Genomic DNA, 27,911 nt, shown 5'->3' with positions numbered 1-27,911 from the left:
TCCCGTGTGAATGATTGCTCTGTACGTCCTGTGTGTCAAACCTTTCCTCTGGTGGTGACTCACTTGTATGTGGCAGCCGGACATGATCATTGTTCCCTGGGGCTAACTCACCCATCTTTCCCAGCCCCAGTGTTCCTGACCAAGTTGCAGAACCAAGAAGTGCAGGATGGGTATCCTGTGAGCTTTGACTGCATGGTGACAGGTCAACCCATGCCCAGTGTGCACTGGTTCAAGGATGGGAAGTTGTTGGAGGAGAATGACCACTACACGATTAATGAAGACCAACAGGGTGGCCCTCAGCTCATCATCACAGCTGTGGTGCCAGCAGACGTGGGCGTCTACCGCTGCCTGGCTGAGAACAGCGTGGGGGTCTCCTCCACCAAGGCCGAGCTCTGTGTGGACTGTGAGTGCTACTGTCTGATTTGGTGTCTCCAGGTTGGTGGTGTAGGGGCTCCTGAGTTCGGCTTGAGGATGGTTGAGAGAGCATTCATCTCAGGCCAGGCAGGATTTGGGGCCTCAGTGTCTTGTGGCTGTTGGAAAGCTCTCTGGGAGCTCAGGCATCATTATGCCTTTGCCTCCGCATAGCTGAGCTCCCACATATGAATGACAATATGCGATGTTGGTTTTTCCATTCCTGGGTTACCTCACTTGGAATAATAGTTGTAGGTCTCATCCAGGTCACTGCAAATGCTGTTCATTCCTTCCTTGGTATGGTTGTGTAGTATTCCATCATGTGGATACACACCACAGATTCTTTATCCACTCGTTGCTTGATGGACATTTGGGCTGGTTCCACAATTTTGCAGTTGTGAACTGTGCTGCTATAAACGTTTGTGTGCAGGTAACTTTTTTGAGTAATGACTGGTGTTCCTCTGGGTAGATTCTCAGTAGTGGGATTGCTGGAACAAATCGTAGTTCTACCTTTAGTTCTTTAAGGAATCTCCACACTGTTCCATAGCGGCTGCACCGGTTTACATTCCCACCAGCAGTGCAGACGTGTTCCCTGATCACTGATCCATACCAACATCACTGGTTTTTGATGATGGCCATCCTTGCAGGAGTGAGGTGGTATCACATTGTGGTTTTGCTTTGCATTTCCCTGATGATTAGTGACGTTGAGACATAGAATATATTTTAAAAACCCAAGTAGAACTTGGTTTTTCTCTAGAGATGATAGAATTTCCAATGGATAGGATTCATAGCAGGTTAGAGAAGAAGATTAGAAATTTATTATAGAAGAAAAACTATATCATGCAAGGACATGAGGGAAGGTGGGAGCAGGCGCTCTCTGGGGTCCCTTCTATAAGAGCAGTAACCCCACTGATGGGCACCCCACCCCATCCACCTCCCAAGGGCCCACTTCTTCATCCATGGGGGGCTGATATTTCAGCATATGGTCTTTGGGGGCTACCCAAACATTTATTCCATAAGTGAGGGTAAGTCCAGCCCCAGTCACTCCATCTTGACTAGAAAAACAAGTCCCAGCTGCTGATTTTGAAGACTGTGTCTCTTTTATTATAAGTTCTGGGGTACACGTGCAGAACATACAGGTTTGTTACATAGGTATACACGTGCCATGGTGGTTTACTGCACCCATTGACCCATCACCTACATTACGTATTTCTCCTAATGCTCTCTCCCCTCTAGCCCCCACCCCCGACAGGCCCCAGTGTGTGATGTTCCCCTCCCTGTGTCCATGTGTTCTCATTGTTCAGCTCCCACTTATGAGTGAGGACATGTGGTGTTTGGTTTTCCGTTCCTGTGTTAGTTTGCTGAGAATGGTTTGAGGCCTGTATCTCTTCATCCCCTTGTTCCCTAGTAGGATGGAACTGGAAGGTTCTACCACTATCACTGTTTCTTCTGAGGCCTCTGGATCATCCAGTATTTAGTTTGCTGTGTCAAAGAGGCTTGTAGTTGGTTAGAGGCCTTGAGGAATGTGGCTGGTAACAGCCCAGGGTTGAGAGGCAGCAATGCCGCTGTTCCCCCCATGACTTCCTAGCTCCCAAGTCTAAGTGGCTCCCAGGCAGGGCTGTGTAGTCAGGACCTCTGAGGGCTGACGCTGTCCTGGTGCCAGAGCTCGTGCTGGGGCAGGTAGGGTGGCAGGCACTGCTCTAGCCCCTTTCCTCCTCCAGTGACAAGCACAGACTACAAAACTGCAGTGGATGCCACAGAGACCTCGTCCTACTTCAGTGCCCAGGGCTACCTGTCCAGGTAGGGGCTGCAGAGGTGGGCTGTGCCCCAGACTGACCTTGCAGGGCCTCTCAGGGAGTGATGGTGCTGGGTGAGGGCCGGGCTTGGGCTGATAGGATGCACACCTGGAGCCTTCCTCCACGCCCCGGTGGTCTCTGTCCACTGAGTGAACAAACAGGGGCTTCCAATGTCATCCATGCCGGATCTCCTCCACTCCCCTCCTGCCCTGCTTCACGGCTGCCGCCTTTTCTGTCCTCATGCCAGCCGGGAGCAGGAGGGGACAGAGTCCACCAGTGACAAAGGCCAGCTGCCCCAGGTGCTAGAGGAGCTGAGAGACCTCCGGGTGGCCCCTGGCACACGCCTGGCCAAGTTCCAGCTCAAGGTGAATGGTGAGAGGGAAAGGCAGTGGGGACATGGCCATGGCGGGATGGAGGTCAAGGAGCTGTCCCCCGTCAGCCACAAGTGAAAGGAGACCCGGGCAGTGGGGTCAGGCGGTCACTCATCCCTGCTGTATAGGGTCCAGCCCTGGAGGGTTCTGTGAGCCCCTCCCTGTTGGTGCAGAGACACGAAACTGTGGAAATAAAAGACACAGACACAGAGATAAAGGCAGTTTGGGCCCAGGGTCCACTGCCAACCAAAGCGCGGAGACCTGCAGTGGCCCCGAGTGCCTGGATGCTCTTTTATTGAGTACAAAGCAGGGGGCAGGTAGGCAGTGTGAGGTAATGGTGGTCGGTGATGGGGTCAGGTAAATCACGTGTCTTGGAGATGGGGGGCCCAGGACTTTCACGTAGCCAAGGCGAGAAAACCTCATGCATCAGCGCTCTTCACATATTTGTCAGAAATGTCAACGACATTAATCCTTGTCTTCTGAGAAAAAGAGAAACCAGGTGCAGAAGCGGGGCGTGAGAGTGGACAGGGAACGTGACTGCTGAAGCACAGCCTCACATAGAGACAGTTGAGCCCCCGGAGGTCTGTGGGCTCCTGACAGTCACCAGCCCTTGCCACAAGAGCATGGAGGAGCGGAGTTTTCTCCTCACTTCCCCAGGAAGGAGACGTCTCGGCCATTTGGACATCTCCTCCCCTAGCTGGCTAAACAGCGGATGCTTTCCCAGTGCTGGCACTGCTGTACAGCCGAGGCACCCTCCAGCAGCCCTTATGAGGGTGTGACAGACGGCTTAGAGCACCTTGCCTAAGGGTCACTTTGTTCACAATGTCACCTCAGTTCCATGCCTCGTAACCCGATAGTCATTAGTAAAATTAAAGGTTATATTGAGTATATATCTTTATAAGTAACTATAAAATTATATATGATTATGTAAAGGAATAACTGTGTGCCTACATTTCTAAATTAATATTTATTTGGGAACAGGCTGTGACTTCAGACCTTTACGATGGTACTTGCAGGGTCCCCCCCACCACATGCTGCCTGGGTGCGGGAGGCCAATGCTGCGCCACTGGTGTTGGGTCTGTCTCCCATCTGGAGGGCACAGTGCCCATGGGTGGTAGCCCAGGCTGACCACTCCCCCTCCAGGAGTGGTCACCTCCCCTGGCCCAGGCTACCCAGCTCCCAGGTTATACTGGTTCAAAGACGGCCAGCCCCTGACAGCATCCGACCACATCCACGACTGACAAGAAGACTCTGCACACCCTGGAGGTCATCTCGGTCACCTGCAAAGATGCTGGCCAGTACGCAGCCTACATCGGCAATGCCACGGGTGCCACCTACTCGTCTGCATGGCTGCTGGTCCAATGTGGGTGCTCCTGGGTCCCAGGCAGAGCCTTGGGCACTGGCCAGCATCCTGGCCAGGGCTGACACCCTGCAACCCTGCCACCTCAGGCCCTCAGTGGGGGTCAGTGGCCATCACCCCTTCGTACAGAGTGGCACGGGTGGCCACAAGTCGGCCCTGCAAGGAGCGGGTGTGCAGCCCTCTGTCCTGACCGATGGGCAGGCTGGAGGTTGAAACTGACCCAGAAAAGTGAGTCAGCCCTGTGGCTCTAGGTAGACCCGCACACAGCCAGAGCCAGTGGTAGCGTGGGACTAGAGATCCCTACTTCCTTATCGTTCAAAAAGTTGTAAGCACTGAGAGATCATTCCAAGGTTCACCCAAACCCGTCCTGCCATTGCTGTGTCTTTCCCCTGTGGCCCCGGGTGGGAGTCCCCTGCTGCTCTGAGCAGTGGCATTCTGTTGTGTGCTGGGTGCGGCGTGGGGCCAGAGTCCATGGCAGGGTGAGGGTGGGTGGTGGTCCACACGGCTTGTTGCCTTTGTCACCTGAGCGTGGGGTTCCAGAGCTCCATGGCCTGGCATTCAGGCGGGGGTTAAGATGTTTGCCTGGGGGCAGTGTTGCCCTCACATTCCCTCACCACGGTGGGTGCAACTGCTGGGCATCCACACAGTGCTGGGTAGGAGCCACGGTGGGGCCCCTGGGTGTCGGGTGTCTGACTCCAGTGTCTCTTTCAGGCCCCAATGAACCAGAAGAGAAGCCTGCAACAGGTAAGGCAGCCCCAGGCAGGCAGGGAACATCCAGGTGGCTGTGGGTGCTGAGGGCCTGAGCCCAGTGCTGGCTGAAGTAGAGATGTGAGTGGCCACGGGCTGGCTCAGGGAGAGAGCAGCATGGTGCTGTCCAGGTGCTGTCTGTGGAGAGCCACCTGGGGGCCTGCAGGCACTGTTGGGGGCCAGGAGGCAGGCGGTGGGGGCTGTGCCAAGTCTCCAGCAGCTGCCCTGTGCCCTCCAGATGTGTGTGAGCAGCTGGTGCCACCCCAAATCCTGGAGAGGTTCACCCCCAAGAAAGTGAAGAAAGGCTCCAGCATCACGTTCTCTGTGAAGGTAGAAGGTAGGGCCCTTCCCACCCTCGGCCGTGGGAAGATCACCCCTGACATGGGACAGAAGTGCCCCCTTCCACTCACATCTCCCCCAGGGGGCCACAGGAAGGGCTCCACCTCCAGAGGCCCCGCTCCTGATGGGGTACACCTCCCACCCTTTCACCTGCCCTCAGGATGCCCGGCACCCACCGTGCACTGGCTCAGGGAAGCAGCTGAGAGGGGCAGGCTGTGGATCATTCCCAACACTCTGGGCTACACCGTGGCCAGCTCGGCACAGCAGCACAGCCTGGTCCTGCTGGACATGGGCTGGGAGCACCAGGGCACCTACACGTGCATTGCCAGCAATGCTGCCGGCCAGGCCGTCTGCTCCACCAGCCTGCACATCTCTGGTCATGAGTGGGGAGTGGGAATCGGAGGGCTGGGGCATGGGAGGAAGGCCCTGGGTGGCTTTGGGGTCTCCTCGGGGCACATGGCTCATCACCACCATCTGGGCCGGGACCCTGTGGGACCCCCTTTCTCCTCTTCTCATTCTCCTACAGCACCACAGAGACCCTAAGATGGGTCAAGCCCTGGTGGTGCTGGTGGGTTTCAGCCTCAGAGTCCTCTCTGGGCCCAGGCCCCTGTGGGTTCCGCACCACCAGGTTCAGGGACTTTTCCTGAAGCCCCCGTGTCCTGTTCCTTGCTCAGCCCCTCGGAGGACAGGAGAACCCATTCCCCTCCCATCACTGTTGGGGTGACCTCAGGCCAAGAGTGGGTTGGGGAGGTGGGTTGGGGAGGTGGGCTCGGGCACAGCCCCTGCTCAGGGCTTTGGAGGGACCCAGTCCAAACCCAGAATCAGATGTGCTGGGGTCAGAAGCCCCATCCCGATGGCTCACCCGGTCCTCCTGATAGTGCCTAAGGCAGAGGAGCAGGAGAAAGCGAAGGAAGCACTGATTTCCACTTTCCTGCAGGGGTGAGTGAGGGCTGTCCCTGGAGGCTAGTCCAGTCTGGGTCAGGGAGGCCACTGTAGGAGTGGGGGACAGGACAGCGCTGCCCCTGGGGAGACCACCTGTCCCCAAGCATGTCCTGGCTCTGGCCCATGCAAGCCATGTGGCTTGGCTAGTTCTCTTCCTTCTCTGTGTCTCAGTTTCTCCCTCACAAAATGAGGGCTTCCCTGGGGCCTCTCTGGCATGGAGCCCCGTTCCCTGCAGCCTCCAGACCCTCTTTTTGTCAGGAGCTCAAAGGACGGAGGGTGGTGGGGTCCAGCTCAGGCCCCTCAGGACACTCCTTTCACCCATTTAGGACCACACAAGCCGTCTCAGCACAGGGGTTGGAACCTGTGGGTTTGGCTGACCTTGTGGGGCAGAGGAAAGGTATGATCAGGGTGGGTGCGTGCCTGCCAGGGGCCAGGGTGGCTGAGCCCCTGATGCCAGGGGCAGGGAGGAGGCTGCCCAGGGGTGGCTGAGCCCATAATGCTGAGGGGCAGGGAGGAGGCTGCATGGGAGTGGCTCCAGGCCTCAGAGGCCCCTCCTGGGCAGTGTAGCTCCAGGACACCTGCTCATTTAGCCAGGACCGACCCATGTTCTTGTGGCCTAGACTTGAGGCATGGTTAGTGTTGGAGCCACGTCTGATCCCTATGGATCCGGGAGCCTGTGGGGTCCCTGGACCAGCCCTGGACATGAGCTCACATCCAGAGGGCTGTATAGACACCTGGGTGCCAGGCACTGAGAACAGAGCAGCACAGCCCCGCTTTGGCCCCACAGCTCCTCCTGCAGCCTCATGCGCCGGTCTAGCCTCTGCCAGCTCTGTCCCCGGCACCCCTCATCCACTGTCCCCTGGTGTTTCCTGCTGTGCCCTGTCTCTGGACATTGTCAGCCCCTTGGTCATGCCTTGGCTTGATGCTCATGAGCCAGAGTGACTCCTCATCCTGGTGGGTTCCCACCAGCCCCTGCCCTGCCAGCCACAGTCTCATCATCTCCCTGCTGGACATCAGCACCATGCCAGGGAGGCCTCGGCCCTTTGTTCGCCATTGGCTCCCAGGGCCCAGGACCGGCCTGCAGCATGGGGTGCCTTGTTGCACATCTGAGGGGCATGCAGCTGCCTGAGCAGAGCATTTTTACCCCCAGGAGAGCCTCTGGCTGCCAAGGAGGCCCTGGGCCACCTATCCCTCGCCAAGGTGGGCACAGAGGAGTTCCTGCAGAAACTGATCTCCCCACCAAGATGGTATCGGCCAAGATCACGCAGGGTGAGGGGCAGTGGCCCGTGTGCCAGGGTCTCTGGGGTGTGTCCATGGTGGGTGTTTGGCCTGCCCCTGAGCCCTGGAGACCCAGAAGCAGGCCGGGGTGACATAATCCTTGCACCCCCAGCCAAGCTACAGGTGCCCGGAGGCGACAGCGACGAGTCCAAGACGCCATCTGCGTTCCCCCGGCATGGCCGATTATGGCCATCCTCCGGCGTCCAGGGGTCTTCCTCAGAGTCAGAGGATGGGGATGCCTGAGGTGAGGTAGGTGGCTGGAACCCTTTGGGAGCAGGGCAGGGAGAGGTTCTGACCCTCCTGAAGAGAGGTGCAGGGTGGAGGGTGCTCAGGAGGCAGGACTCCCATCAGACTCCAGGGAGGGGGACCCACAGGGTGCACAGGAGGCAGGAACTGTTAAGAACAGGGCCTTCTCTGTCGCTGCCACAGGAGGTTACAGTTGGGAGAGTGCGCCGTCCTGGAGCTCAGGTCTCCTGCCGTTGTTCATGTGCTTCAGAGCAGGTCTTTATGCCCTTGAATCAACATGGGGATCTGCTTGGCACCCAGAGCTCTGGTCGTGGTGTCTAACCACAACCCACCCCACCCCTGTGCCCTTCTCCATCTCACCTCTGCACAGGCCCCAGCAGAGACTTGCCTTCTGGGAGGGGTGTTTGGTTCATTCATTCTCTCCTTCATTCCTTCAGCGGAGAATGTGTGTCAGGCTTCTAGTGTCCCAGGCACTCTGTTAGGGCTAGGGATAGGCTTGGAGTGGGGAGATGGTGAACAGGTAATGGAATGTAGGCAGCCCAGGCCTGGAGCCCCCGGGGCTGTGGTGACCTGTGGGGTCGGGGTCAGGCAGGGGAGGCCTCCCACACCCCTGCTATTCTGCTTGTGCACAATGACTCTGGGTAGCCTGGCCCTGGGGCTGGGGATCTTGGCAGGCCTGGCTGGCACTTCCGGGGTCCCACCACCTCAGCACACCCACCCCTCTCAGATCTTTGATATCTACATGGTCACTGATGACTACCTGCCCCTGGGGGCCAAGCAGGATGCCACTGTGCTGCGGGAAGGCCAGTATGTGGAGGTCCTGGATGCCACTCACCCGCTGCGCTGGCTGGTCTGCACCAAGCCCACCAAGTCCAGCCCCTTGCGGCAGGGCTGGGTGTCACCAGCCTACCTGGACAAGAGGCTCAAGGTACTGGATGCCCAGGCAGGAGGGCCCTCAGGGGTCTCGGGGGTCCTGGGAGGGTCATCCAAATGCCCAGACAGGAGGGTCCTCGGGGGTCCCAGAGGCCCTGGGAGGGTCATCCCAATTTGAGCGGCAAGAGCCAGTCCCCACAAGGCAAGGCCAGAGCTCAGCACCCCAACCACAAATTCCTCTCCCTTACCAGCTGTTGCCTGAGTGGGGGGCCACCGAGGCCCCCAAGTTCCCTGGGGAGGCGGTGTCTGAAGGCGAGTACAAGACGAGGCTGAGGTGAGCGGCTGCCGGGCCCTAGGCGGCGGTGCTGGCATCCCACCAGCTGGACCATCTCCCAAAGCAGCTCTGGGTCCAGGCCCCAGCACTGGAGGTCTTGGGGTCATGGTCACGCTGATTCCTCTGCAGGGGCCTCTGCAACACTGCTCCTGTGTGAGCCTGTTGGGGATGGGTGGGGGCTGAGGACAGTGGAGCAGGCCCAGAGCTGCCTGGGTTCCCACAGCTGCCCTCCCGGCCTCTCGCTGGTGGCACCCAGCTGAGTGGCTTCCTGGTGTTGGGGCCTGCCTTGTTAGAGAGGGAGCCTCTCTGCACCTGCTCTCCCACTTTCTGCGAGCAGGCGACAGACTGCGGGTGGCAGGAGGCGCTCCAATCTAGCAGCTGAGGGAGCGGGGCCTCATGGTCCGTAGTCCCTGTGCGGGAGGCAGGAGCTCCAGGGTCCCTCACAGCGGCCCCCTCCCACCCAGCTCTGTGATCCAGGAGCTGCTGAGCTCCGAGAAGGCCTTCGTGGAGGAGCTGCACTTCCTGCAGAGTCACCACCTGTAGCACCTGGAGTGCCACCCCCATGTGCCCACGGCTGTGGCCAGCCAGAAAGCAGTCATCTTCCGCAACATACAGGACATCAGCCACTTCCACAGCAGGTGGGTGGGGGCACACAGACACACACACACACACACACACACACACACACACACACACACAGCGTCCATGCGCAGATGCTCTGTGGGGCCAGGCCTCTTGCAGGTGGGTTGGAGCCAAAGAGGGAGAGAACCTGTGCTGACTTGATTTACCCCTTGGCGCACCTTCCCTCGAAATCCAGACGTGTGTACCTGGCTTACTCATGGGAAGGCCTGTGGCTTACCCACTGCTGATATGTGCATGCACACCCTCACACGTGTACACACATGAACACATACATGTGTACATGTACCATCTTTAACAGCACACACCCATGTGCATGAAACGTGCTCATCTGTAGGTGCACACACATGCACACACCCACATACACGTGCACATCACCTATGTGCACACATGGGCATGCCTGTGTACATTATACACGTGGACTCGTGTACATCTCCATGCTTTATGCACACCTATGCACATGCACTTTTGCACACCCTTTCATCTGCACACTTGTGTATACATGCACAAAGCACACAGTGTCTCCTTCCCCCACCACCTGCCTGTGTGTGCAGCCACATGCATGTTCATACACATGTTCATGCCTCCACAAATGTGTGCATATGATATTCATGTGTGCTTTTGTACATGGCACACAAGCAGTTCCTTGCATGCCCACACCTGTCTGCACACACACTCTTAGGTCCCAGGAGCCACAGGGCCACAGCCCTTGTGCAGGGGCCAGCTTCCTCCCAGAGGTGAGGGCTCAGGGCCAGGCCATGGGGCACGGGCTGAGTCCTGATGCCATCCCCCTCCATGGCAGCTTCCTGCAGGAGCTGCGGCAGTGTGACACGGACGACGACGTGGCCATGTGCTTCATTAAGAACCAGGCAGCCTTTGAGCAGTACCTGGAGTTCCTGGTAGGGCGCGTGCAGGCTGAGTTGGTGGTCGTCAGCACAGCCATCCAGGAGTTCTACAAGGTGCCCTGCCTGACCTCATGGGCTCCCTCTGAAGGCTCAGTAAGCCCAGCCATCCTCCAAGGCTCATCCTGGCCTGCGTGCATCAGAGCCTCTGCCCACAGCCTCCCTGTGGCCCCCTTGGGCCTCCGTTCTGAAACAGGGGCAGAGTCCCATCTGCAGCCCTGTGCTCCTGGGCAGGCCGCTTCAGCAGCGGCATCCTGTGCTTGTCACCTGTCAAGAGGTGATGACAGCTGTCACTCAGGGTGCAGGGCTATGACCCACCCTCCAGCTCTCAGGGACTCAGCCATTAGGGAGCCTCCCATTCCTGCCCTAAAATCCCATTCCTGGTTCCCACAGAAATACACGGAGGAGACCCAGTCAGCAGGAGACCCCTCTCGGCCCCCGCCGCTGCCCCTGCAGCACTACCTGGAGCAGCCGGTGGAATGCGTGCAGCACTACCAGGCCTTGCTGAAGGTGGGCCTCACCTCCCCTGCCCAGGCTGGGTCTCTTGAGGTCCAGCTGTGGGGCAGCCTGAGCCCCGACCTCTGTCCCAGCCCCGGGAGCTGATCCAAAGCAAGGAGCGGAACATACAGAACTTTGCGCTATTGGAGCAGGCCTACGCTGTGGTGTCCACCCTGCCACAGCGCGCCAAGCACAAGCTGCACGTGTCCCTCATGGAGAACTACCCCGGTACCCTGGAGGCCCTGGGCGAGCCCATCCACCAGGTCAGGGAGGGGCCGGGGTGCAGGCAATGTGGGTGGGTGTGGGGTGCTGCCAGGAGGTGGGGGCACGCGCATGAGTCGGGCAAGGCACTGGGCCCTCGGGTGGCTGTGGGGTCTGCACGCTGGGCATCCTGGCTGGCCAGGCTGACCACAGCCCACACCCTCCCCAGGGCCACTTCATCATGTGGGAGGGTGTGCCGGGGGGGACTACATGCCCTGGAAGGGCAACAACCACCACGTGTTCCTCTTCCACAACCACCTGGTGATCTGCAAGCCCCGGCGGGACTCCCACACCGACACCTTCAGCTACATGTTCTGGAACATGATGAATGTCTGCAGGTGCCGGGTGGAGTCCCCGTCCCTTGGCTCTGCGGTGATGCCGCTTGTCCGGGGTGGCCTGAATGTTTCTTTGCCAGGGCCCACATCTGTCGGGGATGGTCCAGCCATGTCCCCTCCCTGTGCTGATGCCCTCCCCAACCCGCAGCTGAGCAGCATCCACCTGAACGACCAGTTGGAGGGGGACAACCGCGCCTTCGAGGTGTGGCAGGAGCGGGAGGACTCGGTGCCCAAGTACCTGCTGCAGGCCCAGACGGCCATTATCAAGAACTCGTGGGTGAAGGAGATCTGTGGCATCCAGCAGCGTCTGGCCCTGCCTGTGCGGCGTGAGCGTCCACCTCCCCGGGGGCGGGGGACTTAGCCGGGATGAGGCACCCGAGCCTGTTCCTGCAGCCACACAGGTCCTTGCCCAGGTGGGTGTGAGGGGTGGGCTCGGTCCCAGGACAGACAGCTCAGCCAGCTTGTGGCGTGTAACAGCTACAGCCTCACGGGGAGCCCTGGGGCTGGGTGTTGAGTCGGCCCTGACCCGAGGTGGGGGACACTGTGGGAGCCCCAAGCACAGGACACCCACCCAGATTGTGTCAGGGGCCGTGAAGGGTCTGGCAGCCAGGGTGTGAACAGAATTTTTCCCCAGGCCCGCCCTAGTCTCTGTTAAACACACACCTGCCTCATGCACCTGACTCCAGATGGGGACCTTGGATGAGGGAGGACAAAGGACAGTCCCCAAGTGGCCACACTGTTGGATGTGGGGCCCAGAGCCGGGGGCCACAGCCTTCCTGTCCCAGATGCTGGCCCTGCCAGCCGAAAGAAATGGGCTGTGAGGGCTAGGGGCCCAGTGTGGGGTTTGGCCAGGTGTCTGGGGCATGAAGGACGGGCCTCATACATCCACTTGCCACCCACTTTCCAGCATGGCAGGGACCCAGAGATGCAGACGCATGGAGAGGTGGGAGTCGGGGGATCTCGAGGAGGACTCGGCTCTGCAAAGCTGTTAGTCGCACGGTCAGGTCTGACTGTGGCCAGAGGGCCCAGTTAAAATAGCGGCTGGGAGAGCCGCCTAGGGAAAGATCCGGGAGGCACTACACACAGGCTTCGGGGTGTCCCTTCCAGGGGCGTCATCTCTCTCAGTGACAGCACATGACACACATGGGGTGGAGCCAACCAGTGGTTTCCCCAGCCCTGGTGTCCAGGGTTTTGCAGACTCAGCCATGGAATCGTGGCTCCCTGCTCTGTAGCGGGCCTTGGGCTCCAGCCCTTTGGGAGGCCAAGCTAGTGCTGCATGGGCCAGGGACCCCGGGAATCTCAGAAATCCATGGTCAGCATAGATGGTCCCATGTGGGAACAGCCGTTCTTACCAGCCAGGACATCCCAAGAGCCCGAGGTTACCTCCCAGGAGTGGGGGCCTCTCTCGGCAGCATCCATCCTCCCCTGGGCTGGAGCTGTGTCGGGTTTGAGCAGCGGAGGGACACAGTTTGGCTCTGTCATCTATCACCTTGGCTGTAATGTCAGGAACCTGCTGGGGAGGGCCGAGAGGGGACCTGGGATGCCAGCCTGGGAGCCGCCCTGGGAGCTGGGGGACTGGGCTCAGGGGTGGCTGTGGACTCCAGGGGTGTGTTGAAGGCCGAGCTGGCCCATTTGTCGATGGGGTGGCTGGCCATGTGGAGAGAGCTTGATGTCCAGATGTGCGCACCGTTGGGTCTGGACATCTGCCGGTGTGGGGGTTCCATTGACAAAGGGTGGCATGCAGACGGGCTGGGTGGGAGGAGGAAGCGCCAGGTCTGGGAGGACCCTGCAGAGTCAATGCCTGTGGGGATGCAGGCAGAGGGGCCGAAGGGCAGTTGGAGAAGTGCAAGTAGGCTCAGGAGAGGGTGTGGCCAGAGACCACAAATGGTCAGACTCGCAGATCATCTGACCTGCCAGCTGATGCAGACTGCGTGTGGAGGGGTGAGGCCCTAGCACCCAGGCTTGAGAGCTCCCACTTGAGTCTGCAGAGGCAAGAAGAGGCGAGCCCAGGGGGAGGAGTGGCCAGGGAGGTGGGGGCCCAGGAAGCCAGCCAGGGGTAGGGGTGCCCAGGGCTGCTGGGGTCCCCAGAACTGTGGAATCTCCCATTCTACCCCTCATGCATGTGCAGGTTGGCCTGTCACGATTTACACACGTACACATTACACACACTTGTGCACACACTTAGAGACACACACAGAGACACATGGTACAGCTCATGCATATGTGTATACATGCCACACATACACATTACACATGCATGTATATTAACACTATACATGTACTATACATAGATACGCATCACACAGATACTACACATACGTGCATGGTATACAATACATATATGCAAATGCCACACACATGAATATGTATGCAGGTACACACATGTACATGCCATGTACACATGCATCATGTATGGTGCACACTACCTGCGCCTATGCAACAACAGATATATACATAGATACATGCAAACATCACTGTGCACATACATGGCTACACACAAGTACATTACATATGTACACACTTCACACACAGCTACACATGTACACACACTGCACACATATATAAGTATACATATTAGAGACCACATCTGTGCACACATGGATACTGCACATATATACATATGTACACAGCCACACACCATAACACACATGCATGTTCATAAACACTATACACTTGGCCCACCCCAAAATAGTGACCAGCCCTTGCAGGGTCAGGTGTGTGGTTTCCACCAAAGTCCTGTGGCATGCTGAGGGCTGATTTTCAAAAATGGTGTGTCTGGTGGCCATGTTGGGGACAGAACAAGTCCAAAACCCCAAGGGGTGCCTCCCATTGCCAGAGACCCCAGTGGGCAGAATGATGACTCTCAGAAACCCAGAGTGCATGGGAGTCGTGGTGTGGAGCCCGAAGGCAGAGCATGTGCTGCAGCCTGTCCGCTCTCAGCCCACTCAAACCTGGCTGTCTGGGGGGACCAAGACTTGTTACCAGCACTGCCTTAGGGTCTCACATCATTACCCACACCCCAGTTTCCGTGAGGAGGTGTTGGAGCCGGGTGTTAGCCACATGCAGGGGGTGCCCCATGGGAGAGAAACCCTGACTGTTAGGAGGCACAGAGCACTTTTGATGGGGCTGCTGGTACATCAGCCCATGCTGTGCTCTGGAGACAGCAGAAGACTTCCTACCTGGGATGCAGAAATGACGTCTCCTGGGAAAGGAGTGGAAGGCTTTCCCTCTGTTGCCCTGTGCCCTGCGAGGCAGCCAGGGAGTCGGGCATCTCCAGCTCCACGCTCCTTCCTCTTTCCCCTCCACTGTTGGCGTTGTGCTCCGTTCTAAACCTGGCTGTGCCTTTGCTCAGAGGTTGAATGTGCAATCTGAATTCCAGGCAGAAGTGTTTCCTCGAAGCAAGATGAGGACAGAGCTGCCAGTGGAGCCCATGGGATGGGCTCGGCCCGTGGGATGGGCTCAGCGGGGATGGGACGAGATGCGCTGAGGGCGTCAGCACAGCTGCTTCCTGGAGTTGCTGTCAAGAGGTGCATAGATCTGAGGTGGTGGCTACAGGGTTTTTGAAAAAAATTAAAGTTATTTCTGAGCCAGGCAGGGTGGCTCATGCCTGTAGTCCCAGCTATGTAGGAGGCTGAGGTGGGAGGACCACTTAGCCCAGTTTAAGACCAGCATGGGCAACATAGTGAGACCCTGTCTCTAAAAAAAATTAAAAACTTAGCCGGGTGTGGCAGTGCACCTGAGGCTGCAGTGAGCCATGATTGCCCCACTGCACTCCAACCTGGACAACAGAGCAAGACCCCGTCTCTAAGAACATATATGTTAAAGTTCTATACAAATCAGAAGTCAGTGCTGGTCATGCCCTTTGTGACTTAAGCAATCTGTGGCACACACCCGGCCCTATTGGAATGTGAATTGATGCCGTTTTATCTATTTGGACATTACACGTGGGAAGGAGTTCGCCGCACTGAGAGGCCTTGCCTTCCCGTCCCTCGCCCGGGAAGGAAGCATGCGTTGGCCGGAGAGGTGTGGTCAGTGCGTGTTCACAGCAGGGTGGTTTACCTCACATTCTTCAGATATTTGTATTAGAAGGCCATGCACTTGGAGGCACGAGGATGGGGCTAGTGGAGTGGGCGTGAGGCTTAGGCCCCTGCTGCCCTGGGGAGACTGTGGGCCACTGTGTTCCCTGCAGGGGCAGGTGCAGGGAGAGGAAGCGTGGAGGGGATGTGGGCAGTTATTCTGAGAAGGGGCTGAAGCCCCTAGGCTGGGCAGGAAGGGGTGAAGAGGAGTCAAGTGCATGAGCTGGGGTGACCAAGGGCTCAGCTGCCCCTAGGGGATGGCCTCTGTGGTGCTCAGGTCCCTCAGCCTGGCCCCTGCCTCGAGCTAGTGGCCAAGGTGGACAGAAAGAGAGAGTAAGAGACAGAGACAGAAAGGCAAAATGCACAGACAGAAAGAGAGAAAGGGAGACAGAACAAGGAGACAGACAGAAAGTAGAAATAGACAGAGACAGAGGCAAAGAGAGGTTGAGCCCGAGATGGGGACACAAAGAAAAACTGAGACAGAAACGCAGTGCTAAGGGGAGCTCGAGTCAGCCTCTGCATCCAGGGTTGCAGGTCAGCCTGGCGGCTGGACCCGGCCGGGAGCCTGGCCCTGAGCCACAGCTGTGGGCCCACCATCCCCTCCCCACCCATGATTGCAGCCCCCAGGCCAGGCCCAGCATCTCGGCCCTGATGGGGTGAGCCCTCGGGGTCCCCACCTGGGTGATGGCTCCTGCTCATCCTTTCCAGATGGGAAGCCAGTGGAGGTGGACCCCCACCACATCCTCATCGAGGACCCCGACGGCTCATGTGCCCTCATCCTGGACAGCTTGACTGGTGTGGACTCCAGCCAGTACATGTGCTTTGCGGCCAGTGCTGCTGGCACTGGCAGTAGCCTGGGCAAGATCCTGGTACAGGGTGAGCCCGGAGGCCTGCCCAGGGGAGGAGCCACCCTGACAGCCCACCACCGCAGGCCCGGCTGCAGCGGGGATTGCTGGGAGCTCATAGAGGATATTGGCAGGGGGGGACCTGCAGCCCTTTGCTGGCATCACCCTCAGCATCATCAGGGCAGCTCTCTGTGTGTGACTGTGTCTGTATCTCCCTGTCTGTGTCTCTCTGTCCTTTGATCTCTGTGTCTGTACGTCATTTTCTGTTTCTCCATCTCTGTCTTTATCTGTCTCTATCTCTGTATTTCTCTGTCTCTCCATCTCTGTATCTTTATCTCTGCGTCTGTTTCTCCACCTCTGTCTCTGTCTCTCTGTATGTCTTTCTGTCTCTGTCTCTCCCCTCCACAACCCCACGGTCCCACCCACGCTTCATGAACAAGGTCCAGGCCTCGCCCTTTGTGGAGAGAGAGGACGCCCAGTTCACCTGCACCATTGAAGGTGTGCTGCACCCGCAGATCAGGTGGGGCCCAGGCCTGCCTGGGGATGGGTGTGGGGGCCGGCTCCTGCCTGGGGCATGGGGCATGGACAGCGTGTTCCCAGGTCAGGGGTGGGCTGGACATGGCCACCAGTCTTCAGCTGAGAATGGTCTTTGGGGACTCTGGATCATTCTGGATGTGGGCCCCTCAGCCAGGAGGACACGGCCAGGCTGGGTCTTGGCTTCTGGAAGGGTGGGCTAAGGACCCTGGGGGTCTGGGGGCAGCACAGTGTGGTCCTGAGCACAGGGAGCACAGCCGGGGGTGGCCCTCAGACAGTACATAGGCAGAGGGTGACCGGAGCCCTGCCTCATGTGCCCTCTGGGTGGATTCCAGGTGGTACAAGGACGGGGCCCGGCTGACCCCTGGCAGCAAGATCCAGATGCTCAGTGATCCCCGCAGCAGCCTGCTGGTGCTGGTGATCCGGGCAGCCAGCGAGGAGGACCTGGGGCTCTATGAGTGTGAGGTGAGCGGTGCAGGAAGGGGCCCTGCCCTGGGGCCCAGGCTCTCCTTTCCGGCCATCCTCTGGGATCTCATCGTGGAGGGGCTGAAGAACCCAGGAACTGTCCTTAAGGTGAGGGCCTCTCAGCAGAGGCCAGGGAACACCATATCCACTGCTACACACTGATGATAGGCCAGAGGCCACCAGGCCCTTTGTCATCCCCTTATCACAGGTGGGGGGCCATCAGGCCACTGTCATCCCCCAGTCATAGGCCAGAGACCACCAGACCACTGTCACTCCACATCACAGGCCAGAGGCCACCAGGCCACTATCAACCCCCATCAGAGGCCAGAGGCCACCAGGCCACTGTCACCCATCACAGGTAGAAAGCCACCAGGCCACTGTCACCCCATCACAAGCAGAGGCTACTAGGCCACTGTCACCCCCATCACAAGCAGAGGCCGCAAGACCACTGTCACCCCATCACAAGCAGAGGCTACTAGGCCACTGTCACCCCATCACAAGCAGAGGCTACTAGGCCACTGTCACCCCCATCACAAGCAGAGGGCAACCAGGCCACTGTCGCCCCCCATCACAGGCCAGAGACCACCAGGCCACTGTCACCCCCCATTACAGGCCAGAGACCACCAGGCCACTGTCACCCCCCATTACAGGCCAGAGGCCACTAGGCCAGTCACCCCCCATTACAGGCCAGAGACCACCAGGCCACTGTCACTCCCTATCACAGACCAGAGGCCATCAGGCCACTGTCACCCTCCATCACAGACCAGAAGCCACCAGGCCACTGTCACTCCCCATCACATACCAGAGTCCACCAGGCCACTGTCACCTCCCATCTCAGGCCAGAGGCCACCAGGCCACTGTCACCCCCCATCAAAGGCCAGAGGCCACCAGGCCACTGTCACTCCCCATCACAGACCAGAGGCCACCAGGCCACTGTCACCCCCCATCACAAGCAGGTGGCTATCAGGCCACTGTCACCCATCACAGGCCAGAGGTCACCAGGCCACTGTCACCCCATCACAGTCTGGGGGCCACCAGGCCACTGTCACTGTCATCCCTGGCCACACCACTGCTCCATGCCCTGGCCTTATTCTTCCTCTGCCCTGAAGCCTCTCCTCTGCTCCCATGTCAATCTGGATGCCTTGTTCCCTGCTTCCCTGGCCATTTCAAGGATGCCACTTGGTTTTTGCCTTTAGGGGGCCTGGTGTGTCCTCATGAATTTTGTCGTTCATGTCAAATGGAGTGTCAGTAATCCCATGCAGCCTGGCCCTGCTCAGGTGCCTTTTCCCTGTGGAGACGTCCAGCCTGTGGGTGGACAGAGCTGCCTTCTGCTCCAGCCCCTGTGTCAGCAGGGCCCAGTCCTCCGGTCTGTCAAGGCCTGCAGTGGTCAGGGTGGCTGTGTGCCAACTGCGGGCGCCCCGGGCTCCAGACTCTTCCCGGAGCACTTGTCTGGCCACCACCCTCCCGTGTGGTGCTCTCGCTCTTGAAGCAGAGACCTGGCTCTTGACTTGCACTGCCTAGTACCATCACTACTGGCCATACATGGGGATTTACATTTAAATTTAAATCAGCTCAAGTTAAATCCAAAGCTGGGTGCTGTGGCTCACGCCAGCAATCCCAACAATTTGGGTGGCCAAGGCAGGAGAATCACTTGAGCCCAGGAGTTTGAGACCAGCCTGGGCAACATATTGAAACCCTGTCTCTTAAAAAAAAAAAAAAAAAAAAAACCATTAAAAAATGAGCCAAGCACAGTGGTGCACACCTGTGGTCCCAGCTACTCGAAGTTGAGGTGGGAAGATCCCTTGAGCCCCGGAGATGAAGGCTACAGGGAGCTGACATCATGCCACTGCACTCCAGCCTGGGCCACAGAACGAGACCCATCTCTAAAAACTACATAGAATTAAGTTAGAGAGTCTGTGCCCCAGTCTGCGTCCCAGGGCAGACAGAGAGCATCCTCATCACTGCAGAGGCCCTGGGGACGTGTGAGTCCCCCAGGGATGCTGTGGCTGGCCAGGGCCCTTCCCCTTGGGGGAGACACACCAGGGTGGGGGTTGCCCATGCTCCCAGCATGGCCCCAGGGAGAGGGTCCTGCCCATGGGGAGCCCTGGGCTCTGAGCCAGCCCTCTGTCCTTGCAGCTGGTAAACCAGCTGGGCTCTGCAAGGGCCAGGGCGGAGCTGTGCATTCAGAGCCCTGCACTGCAGGCCCGGGAGCAGCACCACAGGGAGCAGCACCACCGGGAGCAGCTCGTGGCTGCCGTGGAAGGTAAGTCCCACCCCTGCCTTCACCACCACGGCTCAGACCCAGTCAGGACCCTCACGGGCCTGGCCGTGTCCTGGGGCATGAGATTCTCATCCTTCCCAGTCAGGATCTGCTACCTGGAGGACTCTGGAGGAGGAGCTAGGCTGGCATCTTGGGGTAGGGAGAGCCACAGATGGGAGATGAGGAGGCTGCTGTGGGCCAGGTGCAGGTCCCAGGTCCCAGCCTCTGGCTGGAGGCAGCACCTGTGTGGACTGGTGGAGGGCGGGCCCTGAGCCCAGAGCCCTGGTGGAGGTAGACAGGCCACTCTGGGTGGACGTCATTCCCAAAGCCCTGCTGCCATCCTGGGGAGGGGAAGCATGTGCATGGAGGCCAGGCCTACACCCAGGGCAGCTCACCAGCATTGGGCAGATTGCAGCAGGAACAGTAGGAAGGACGTCTCTGTGGAGGCCGGGCAGCTGGGCCCCAGCTTGGCTCCCAGGAGAAGGGGCAGGTATCAGGGGCCTGACCCCTCCAGCTCAGGGTAGGGCTGGCTGTGGAGGCACCTGGCCTGGTCTGGGGCTGCTCCAGGGTCCTGGGAGGGCCTTGGGCTGCAGAATGACTTCACCAGGGATGGAAGGTGAGGGATGGAGGGTGTGGGGGATCAGCAGGGATGGAGTGGGGGGGAGAGGTGGGGCGCATCACTTCACTCCTCCCGGATGCTTTGTTCAGGGCAGGGGCAGCCAGGGTGGGAAGGGGGTCATTGGGCATCTGTCATGGGCTCCCAGTTGGAGCTGCCCCTCTAGACAGGTGATGAGCCTCCCATCCCTGGGGAAATGCAAGCGGGGGGACACCTGGCAGAGCCGCAGCTCCCACTGTGGATGGGTTGGAACGCATGTCCTCCAAGTCGTAAACACTGGCTACTCCATCCCAGCTCAACTGTCTCTCGGGGCACAGTGTCTGAAAGCCGGGTGCCCATCTGGGTCCCACAGAGTTTGGCCATCTTTGACACCCTCCATGACCCTCAGGGAGACCCTCCCTTGCCGGGCAGGGGTCCTTGTTCCTCAGCCCCCACTGCGAGTGCCCCACGTCTGACGTGTCTCTGGGGCCCTGTGACCTCCATCAGCCCCACAACCTGGTGGCCACAGCACCTCACAGAACCGCTTCTGCAGCCACCGCACTCCAGCCTCTCACAAGTCCCGTGTCTTGCGGCCACGGAAGTGCCAGCAGGGACATGTGGGGCTGCCTCTTGCTGGTGACAGAAGTGTCCTTTGCAGTCGTAACAAGTCTCTCTCTGGGTCTGGAGGAGGGGTGGCAGGGAGAGAGGCCACCCATGCTGAACAGGGTGGCGGCACCTCAGCGCGAAGAACCTGGAGCTGGTGCCAATGCCTCCCTGCTTCTAACACCTGCCTGCTGCTTCCTTTTTAACCTGGCAGCTCTGCAGCCTGAATGGGCCCTGCCAGGCCTGTGGGGCGGGCACTGCCCCCTCGCTCATGAACCATGCTGCGCACAGCTGCACCCCTCCTATAGTTGCAAATACCCAGGTCCACAGCCGATCAGGTGGCAGTTTAGGTCCATGAGTGATGGTGCCCGGAGTGTATGGGCCCAGAAGCGCCAGGCTTCAGCCCCAAGTGCAGGGAGGATGATGGGGGAGGCCCTGGGTTTTCCATCACTCTGTGCAGTTCCCATCACTGGCCAGCGGGTGGCGGACACACCAGCTTTCTCTGGGGTCAGGTTAGTCCAGGCACACAGAGCCTTGGCTGAGCACAGGGGCTCACGCCTGTAATCCCAGCACTTTGGGAGGCCAGGGCGAGCAGATCACAAGGTCGGGAGTTTGATACCAGCCTGACGACATGGTGAAACCCCATCTCTACTAAAAATACAAAAATTAGCTAGGTGTGGTGGTGCACGCCTGTAATCCCACCTACTCAGGAGGCTGAGGCAGGAGAATCTCTTGAACTCGGGAGGCGGAGGTTACAGTGAGCCGAGATCATATCATTACACTCCAGCCTGGGGGACAAGAGTGAGACTCTGTCTCCAAAAAAACCACACGCAGCGTTTTGGTTGGATCGCATTCTCTCCTCCCATGAGCGCTTTCTCTTCCTGTGAAATACACACCTACACATACGTATACACGTGCACGCACACACAGAAATGCACAGCACCTGTGGCTCCCACCAGATGTGGGTAGTCGCTGGCATACATGTGCCCCTCCTCTGAGATGGGCGTAAAGCCTTTCTCCACATGGCAGTCTAGCAAAGCACACAGTGCCCCACCCCGACCCAGAGTTGTGAGGCTGTGCGCTCCAGGCCACGTCACTTGACTTTTCTGGGCCTCCTGCTAGGGGTGGTGAGGAGGGTCACAGAGATGCAAGGCTGGTGGTGGCCCGTGGCCTGCCCACTAGCCAGCTGGCCAGGGCTGGGAGGCGCCATCTTTGTGCCCAGATGATTCTGCCCAGGAGCTGCAGGGGAAGAGTTCTTGAGGTGACTGGGAGGAGGAGCTGCCTGATCCCAGATGTGTCCCATCCCATCACCGGAACCGTAGGCCCCATCCTGCTGGCTCTGGGGAGGGAAGCAGCCAGGAAAAGCAGGAGAGACTGGGGTGTGTGGACCAAGGTTGCTCCTGTAGGGAGACTGGGCTGCCCGCCCACTTGGAGCTCAGGACTCTGTGCAGCATTCCTGGGGCTGTTCTTGGCAGGACTTGTGTGGCCTCGTGCCACAGAGCTCAGATGTGCCACTTTCAGGACTCCAGAGTCCCTCCTCACGAGGATTTTTGGTAACAGAGGCCGTGAATGTCTCAGCCTCAGTGTGGCTGCTGGCTCCCTGTGCAGCCACAGGCCATTGCTTTCCCTTCCAGGACTCGGCTTATATGTCTGAGAAGTGGGATTGTAGGTCTGACAATTTCACAGGGCTACCTCGGGACATGGGTCGAAGGAGAAGCTGGGATTTCTGTGCAGGAAGCATAGGTAGGGCCCTCATTCTCCCCACAGCCCCTGCAAAACCCTCGTGAGGGACAGAGAGTCCCGCCTTCATGAGGGGATACACTGTCCTCAGTCCTCATTCTGCAGCCACTCAGAGCAGGCATTGTCACCTCCACATCAGAGACCAGGGAACTGGGGCTCTGAGCAGACAGCCTGGCCAGGGACAGCTTAGCCGGTGACTCCACTGTTGTGCCACTCAGATAGCTCAGCCCCCAGCCCTGGCTGGTCTGTAACCCTCACCATTTCAACTGCTTTCTTTGTAGTCACTGAGCAAGAGACTAAAGTCCCCAAGAAAACCGTCATCATGTAAGTGCAGGCGTGTTTCTAGCCTTCCTCTGACTGCTATGCCTCCTGCATGCCACTGACCTGCCTGCGTCATGCCCGTGTGGCCCAGCCACCTGCTTGCCGCCCGCTTGCTCACATAACATTCATCCTCTGACTGCCAGCACTGTCCAGGTACCCACAGACACTCCACACATCACCGCCCTGTCCTCAGGCCCTCAGCACCCTATGCCAGCACCGTTCAGGTACCCACAGACACTCCACACTTCACCGCCTTTCCCAGGCCCTTAGCACCCTCCATGGTCCCACCTCTCCTGCAGTCTTGGCCACTGAGACCCTTGGGTGGGTGCCTTCCAGCTCTGTGGGCCTCCTGGCTTTCTCTGCAGGGTGGACACGGGGTCTGTGTGTGGGCAGCAGCCCTTGTCTCTCGGCAAGAATAAAGCGGCTTCCTGCATACCTCTCCGACTCTCCTTGCCTCTCCACTGCACGGTCCTGGGTCCCCTCCACTTGCAGCCCTAGAGGGAGCCCCTACTCTCACCAGCACTTGACTGTAAGGTCCCTGGCTGGCCACTGCCTGTGGGGTCCCTGCCCATTCTAGGGTCCCCAAGTGGACCTGCGGCAGCTGCTTCCCATCAGGGGCCATGCAGCCACCCACAGGGACATGAGGCATGGTCAGAACAGCTAATCACAGTCCTTCCTGGCATGCTGGGCACCAGGCAGGCCTTCCCCAGGCCTGGGCAGCCAGGGCAGTTGTCATGGCAGATGCAGGGATGCGGTGACCCCATGGGATTTGGGCTCTCAGCATCAGGGGTCAACTTCGTTGTCTCTGGCTGGACAATTCCAGCACAAATAGAGGACGACCCCAAGCCCTCCAGCCCTGGGGCCGGCCAAGGGGTCCTGCCGACCGCCTTGGAGTGGGGAGGGTGGGGAGGAGGGTGCCCTGGTCCTGTAGAAAGCAGCCCACATCTCCTCTCCAGGCTGTTGACTGGGAGTGCAGCAGGGGCTTGAGTACACAAATGAGGAGGGAGGGTTGGGGCAGGTGACCTGCTGGACCCAAGTGCGAGGTGCCTGGGGGCTGGTGGCCAGGTCAGGTCGGGGGAGGCTGCTGAGGGGGAGCTGCCAGTGGGGCCATGCCCAGCAGGGCTCTGGAGGACTCTCTGGCTGCCAGCAAGGGGCCAGGTTGGGTGGCCAGGGCAGGGCGGTAGGCAGAGAGGAGGGCAGATTTGGGTGACAGGTGGAGGACAGAAAGCTGTCTGACAGGTGAGTGCTGGCAGAGGCTGCCCTGGGAGGGAGGGACCGTCCCCAGAGAGAGGGCCGTGCCATGCTGCCGGGACACCCACCGAACCCAAGCTTCCTCTAGTCTCGGCTTGGCATCAGACTGTGCCCAGATTCAAGGAGAGGCCAGCTCTGGTCGGGGAGTTGTGATCAGTGGCAGAGCCAGGGCCAGGGGCAGGTATCCAGGCCCGGCGGCTTCCCGGAGGTGGTGACACTCTCCCGATGTCACCTGGGGAGGATGGGCCTGAGCTTGCAGGGGCTCTAGGAAGAGGAAGCGCCTGCTGCAGCGTGGGTCTGCAGTTCCTTCCCCTCTCTGTCCCAGGCCTCCACCTCCAGGAGCCTCCTGAGGGGTGTGGGTCGGGGGTGGAGTCCAGTGTCGGTCCAGCTGGGCAGTCTCGAGGATGGGGATGAGGCTCCTGGAGCCCCCCCACAGGCTACAGCCATCCCGGACCCCTGGACCTCAGCCCCTCTGCACTCATCTGCCACTTCTACAGACACCACCCTGGAGAATGTGGACCAGGAGGTCACATCCATCCTGGAGAGACCGCTGGGCTCCAAGGTGCCAGTGCCTTCCACGAAGGACCTCACTGGCCCCGGCCCCTGCCCTGGGATGGCACCTGCACTCCAGGAAGCTGGCTCCCAGCCCCCAGTCACCGGAACTTCAGAGGCACCCGGTGAGGCCCAGACGGATGCCGACCGCAAAGACCCCCAGGGGCTGACCCCAACCCTGACTACACCATGAGGGCTGCCCATCCCATGGGCATGAGATGCCAGGCCCCAGTGACCCCGACTTGGAACCCCAGTGGCTCCATGCACTGGGGGCTCCTGGGAAAAGCCTACTTCTTGCTTGGCCTCAGTTTACCCATCTGAATCAATGCACAGAATCGGTTCTGGAAGGTTCCTCCTGCTCTTAGTCTGTTCCAGAAGCCAGAGGCTTCCCATGGTTGGCCTGTGGTAGCCAATTCAGGTGCCCCGGGCTCCTCAGTGGACAGGAGGAGGGGGAGGGGTGTGAGAAAGGAGAGGAGGAGAGAGGGGAGAAGTAAGAGGGAGAGGAGGGGGGAACAGAGGGTCAAAGGAGCAGATGGAGGAGGGGGGTCAGAAGCAGCCAGTGCCCCAGACAGACCAGACCAGACTGGCTGCTAGAGAGCCTGCTCTGTGTGTCACCCAAGCCGTTTCCCCAGGTGTCTGGAGCCTGTTATCACCCTCGCCCCTTCCCCCAGGTGTCTGGGGTCTCTGTTATCACCCACGCCCCTTCCCTCAGGTGTCAAGGGTCTGTTATCACCCAAGCCACCTCCCCCAGGTGTCGGGAGTCTCCTGTTATGATCACCCCGGCCCCTTCCCCCAGGTGTCTCGGGTCTCTGTTATGGAGCACTTTAATAGCTGTTGCATTTTTTTTTGTCTTTGGGATGGAGTCTCGTTCTGCCACCTAGGCTGGAGTGCAGTGTGCAGGGTTGCGACCACAGCTCACTGCAGCCTCAACCTCCTGGGTTTAAGTGATTCTGTCACCTCAGCCTCCCAAGTAGCTGGGACTACAGGTGTGTGCCCCCATGCCTGGCTAGTTTTTCTATTTTGGGGTAGAGATGGGGTCTTGCTGTGTTGCCAAGGCTGCTCTCAAACTCCTGGGCTCAAACCATTCTCCTGCCTCAGCTTCCCAAAGTACTGGGATTACAGGTGTGAGCCTGGCCCAGCCCTGGCCTCGCTCCAGCCTGGTCCTCAGGTCCCTGATCAAGGACCTTTTCTTAAAGGGACAGATGGTGCATCTGGGGAAACTGAGGCCTGCGTTGTGGGAGCTCATCCCAGGCCCTGCTGCTCACTGCAAGTGGAGCCAGGTGTTCCAACCCTGCCTACAGGAGCACCCAGCTCTCCCAGCTGGAGGTCTGCACCAGCGTGGGCGCAGCCAGGCAGGGAGCCATGAGGCCGGAGGCAGGATGGTGGCTAGGCTCCTCTCTGACCCCACCCCATCCAGCATCTCTGCATCCTGCCTGTGTGCGCTTCTCGGTCCATGCCCTTCTCCTCCCCATCTGGTCCAGCCCCTGCCTTGGTCACCTTCACACAAAGGACCATCCCAGCCCTGTGTACCGTGTCCCACCCGCTCTGGTCACCCCACCCATCTTGCAGGGCCTTACCTCATGCACCCTCCCCGGCCACACCTACCTGGTCCCATCACCTTGGAGAAAGGCCATCTGGCTAGAGCCAAGCAGGGTGACACCTCCAGGGTGCAGTGCCCTCCCCCAGGACTGCACGGGGCAGCCCCTGCCATGGTCTCATGCTTCATGCCCTGAGCACACTCCACTCAGCGCTTCCAAAAGTCTCACAGTCCACACGCTGCCACTGTGACCTCCCCAGGGCCAGGGGGCACAGGGTTTGGTGCAAGCAGGCCACCTTCCCCCAGTGAGATGAGAGGGCTGGCCCCTTGGGTCTGCTTCCCACCAGCAGGCACGGAAGACCCCAGGTCTTCAGCAGGCACAGGCTCCTCCCTCCAGCTGCCTGGGCACTGCGGGGTGTCCTGCTAGGTCCCACCTTGGTGAACATTTGCTCAGTGTGCCCATCATGGGGCTGGATGGACACAGGGCCTGGCCAGATGCAGGGCCTGGCCCAGGAGAAGGGGCATGGCATCCCTCTCACCCTGGGAAGTGGTCACTTCTCATTCTCCTGGCCTGTCATCCTTCCCCCCACAAAGATTGAGGGCTGGTGTCTGCAGGGGAGGGACAGGCAGGCCAAGGCTGGGGAGGGGGTCTGGGAGGACCGGCTCTGGTCCTCACTCTCCCTCTGCCGCTTGGGTGCCAGGGGCACAGAGGCTGAGCAGACAACCCCACCGGGGTGCTGCTTGGACTGTTCCAGCAGATCGCAGGCTCCCTCCCAGGCCTGACGCTCGTTCACTCTGCCCGATGCCACTGAAGAGTCGGCACGAGTTGGCCTGCTCCACCCACAACCCCACCTGCCCTGCCCATGGCAGGCACCCTTCCCACTTGCCGGCCTGCCCAAAGCTCACGTGTACCCAACTCCTATAGCCTCCTGCTCTGCCTGTGCCACCGCCCGGGGCTATCCCCAGCCCCAGTCCTCTACCCAGTCTGCCCTGGGGGCCTTCTGACCTCTCCCTGGTGGCTGGATGGAGCGGCATTGAGGGCCCTCCCTGTGGCCTCTGGGCAGCCCCATGGGGAAATGCCCTGACCCTCTGGGTCCTGCCCACCATCTCTTGTTCACTATGAACTGTTGAATGCCCCTGCACCCACCCATGGTGCTGAGAGACAGCTGCCTGCCCTGCCTGGCTGTCAGGGAGTGTTCTGGAAGACAGAGACCACAGCATCCGGCTGTCAGCCCGGCGGGTGGGCAGGGGCCTTGGGGCTGGTGGTGCCAGCCCAGAAGTGGAGGGTGCCTGGCACGTGGGCTCTGCAGAGTGGCAACTACACATGCTTCAGCTGTGGGCTGGGGACTGGGGTTGGGGCTCAGGGCTCCTGGAGCCCAACCCTCTGCCTGGGCTCACCGAGCCTGGGATCGTGAGGAGCTGCTACAGGCACCACCCGGGCTCCCTCTCATGAGGCCTTGTCTCCCAGCAGCCGGGCCCCTGAGGATGCCACAGCTCCTCCTCCATGAAGCCCCAGAGCAGGAGCTGGAGGCCCGAGCCAGAGCCCAGGAGCAGACTGTGCCCATTCAGTAACCTCCCCAGACTGCTGGGTCCTGCAGCAGGGGCCAACCCCCAGGGGACATCCCAGGGCAGGCAGGGAGGGCATGTGAGCATGAGGTACCGGAGTGGCCTCCCGGCCCTCACCACACTCCCTGCCAGCAGCCACCTCACGCTGGGCAGGGTAGGGAGGAGAGGCCATGCTGGGAACAAGAGGTGAGAGGTGTGGGGGCTGGGCCCCCGTCTGTACATCTCATCCCAGAG

The 27,911-nt window shown here is 59.6% G+C and overlaps 1 protein-coding gene across 1 annotated transcript in view; it reads left to right on the top strand.

The window, feature by feature from the left end:
- LOC110569121 (obscurin-like) overlaps positions 1–27,911 on the top strand; it is a 136,403-nt gene that overhangs the window by 104,986 nt on the left and 3,506 nt on the right. The window contains 28 exon segments of the mRNA XM_064372784.1: positions 125–403; positions 2,133–2,211; positions 2,455–2,579; positions 3,746–3,812; positions 3,814–3,941; positions 4,650–4,682; positions 4,924–5,022; positions 5,185–5,403; positions 5,903–5,963; positions 6,293–6,363; positions 7,117–7,200; positions 7,203–7,235; positions 7,357–7,493; positions 8,218–8,418; positions 8,615–8,697; positions 9,162–9,335; positions 10,139–10,295; positions 10,632–10,748; positions 10,829–10,999; positions 11,167–11,205; positions 11,208–11,327; positions 11,481–11,658; positions 16,117–16,284; positions 16,671–16,773; positions 17,123–17,252; positions 19,389–19,515; positions 24,520–24,699; positions 27,583–27,679. Coding sequence (XP_064228854.1) covers positions 125–403; positions 2,133–2,211; positions 2,455–2,579; positions 3,746–3,812; positions 3,814–3,941; positions 4,650–4,682; positions 4,924–5,022; positions 5,185–5,403; positions 5,903–5,963; positions 6,293–6,363; positions 7,117–7,200; positions 7,203–7,235; positions 7,357–7,493; positions 8,218–8,418; positions 8,615–8,697; positions 9,162–9,335; positions 10,139–10,295; positions 10,632–10,748; positions 10,829–10,999; positions 11,167–11,205; positions 11,208–11,327; positions 11,481–11,658; positions 16,117–16,284; positions 16,671–16,773; positions 17,123–17,252; positions 19,389–19,515; positions 24,520–24,699; positions 27,583–27,679 — 3,460 coding nt within the window.

Source organism: Aotus nancymaae, unplaced genomic scaffold (genome assembly GCF_030222135.1).
Source record: "Aotus nancymaae isolate 86718 unplaced genomic scaffold, 86718_ANA_hifiasm-v0.15.2.pri h1tg000008l, whole genome shotgun sequence".
Lineage (NCBI taxonomy): Eukaryota > Metazoa > Chordata > Mammalia > Primates > Aotidae > Aotus > Aotus nancymaae.
The sequence above is the reverse complement of the archived record's forward strand: the minus strand, read 5'-3'. Positions and strand labels throughout refer to the sequence as shown.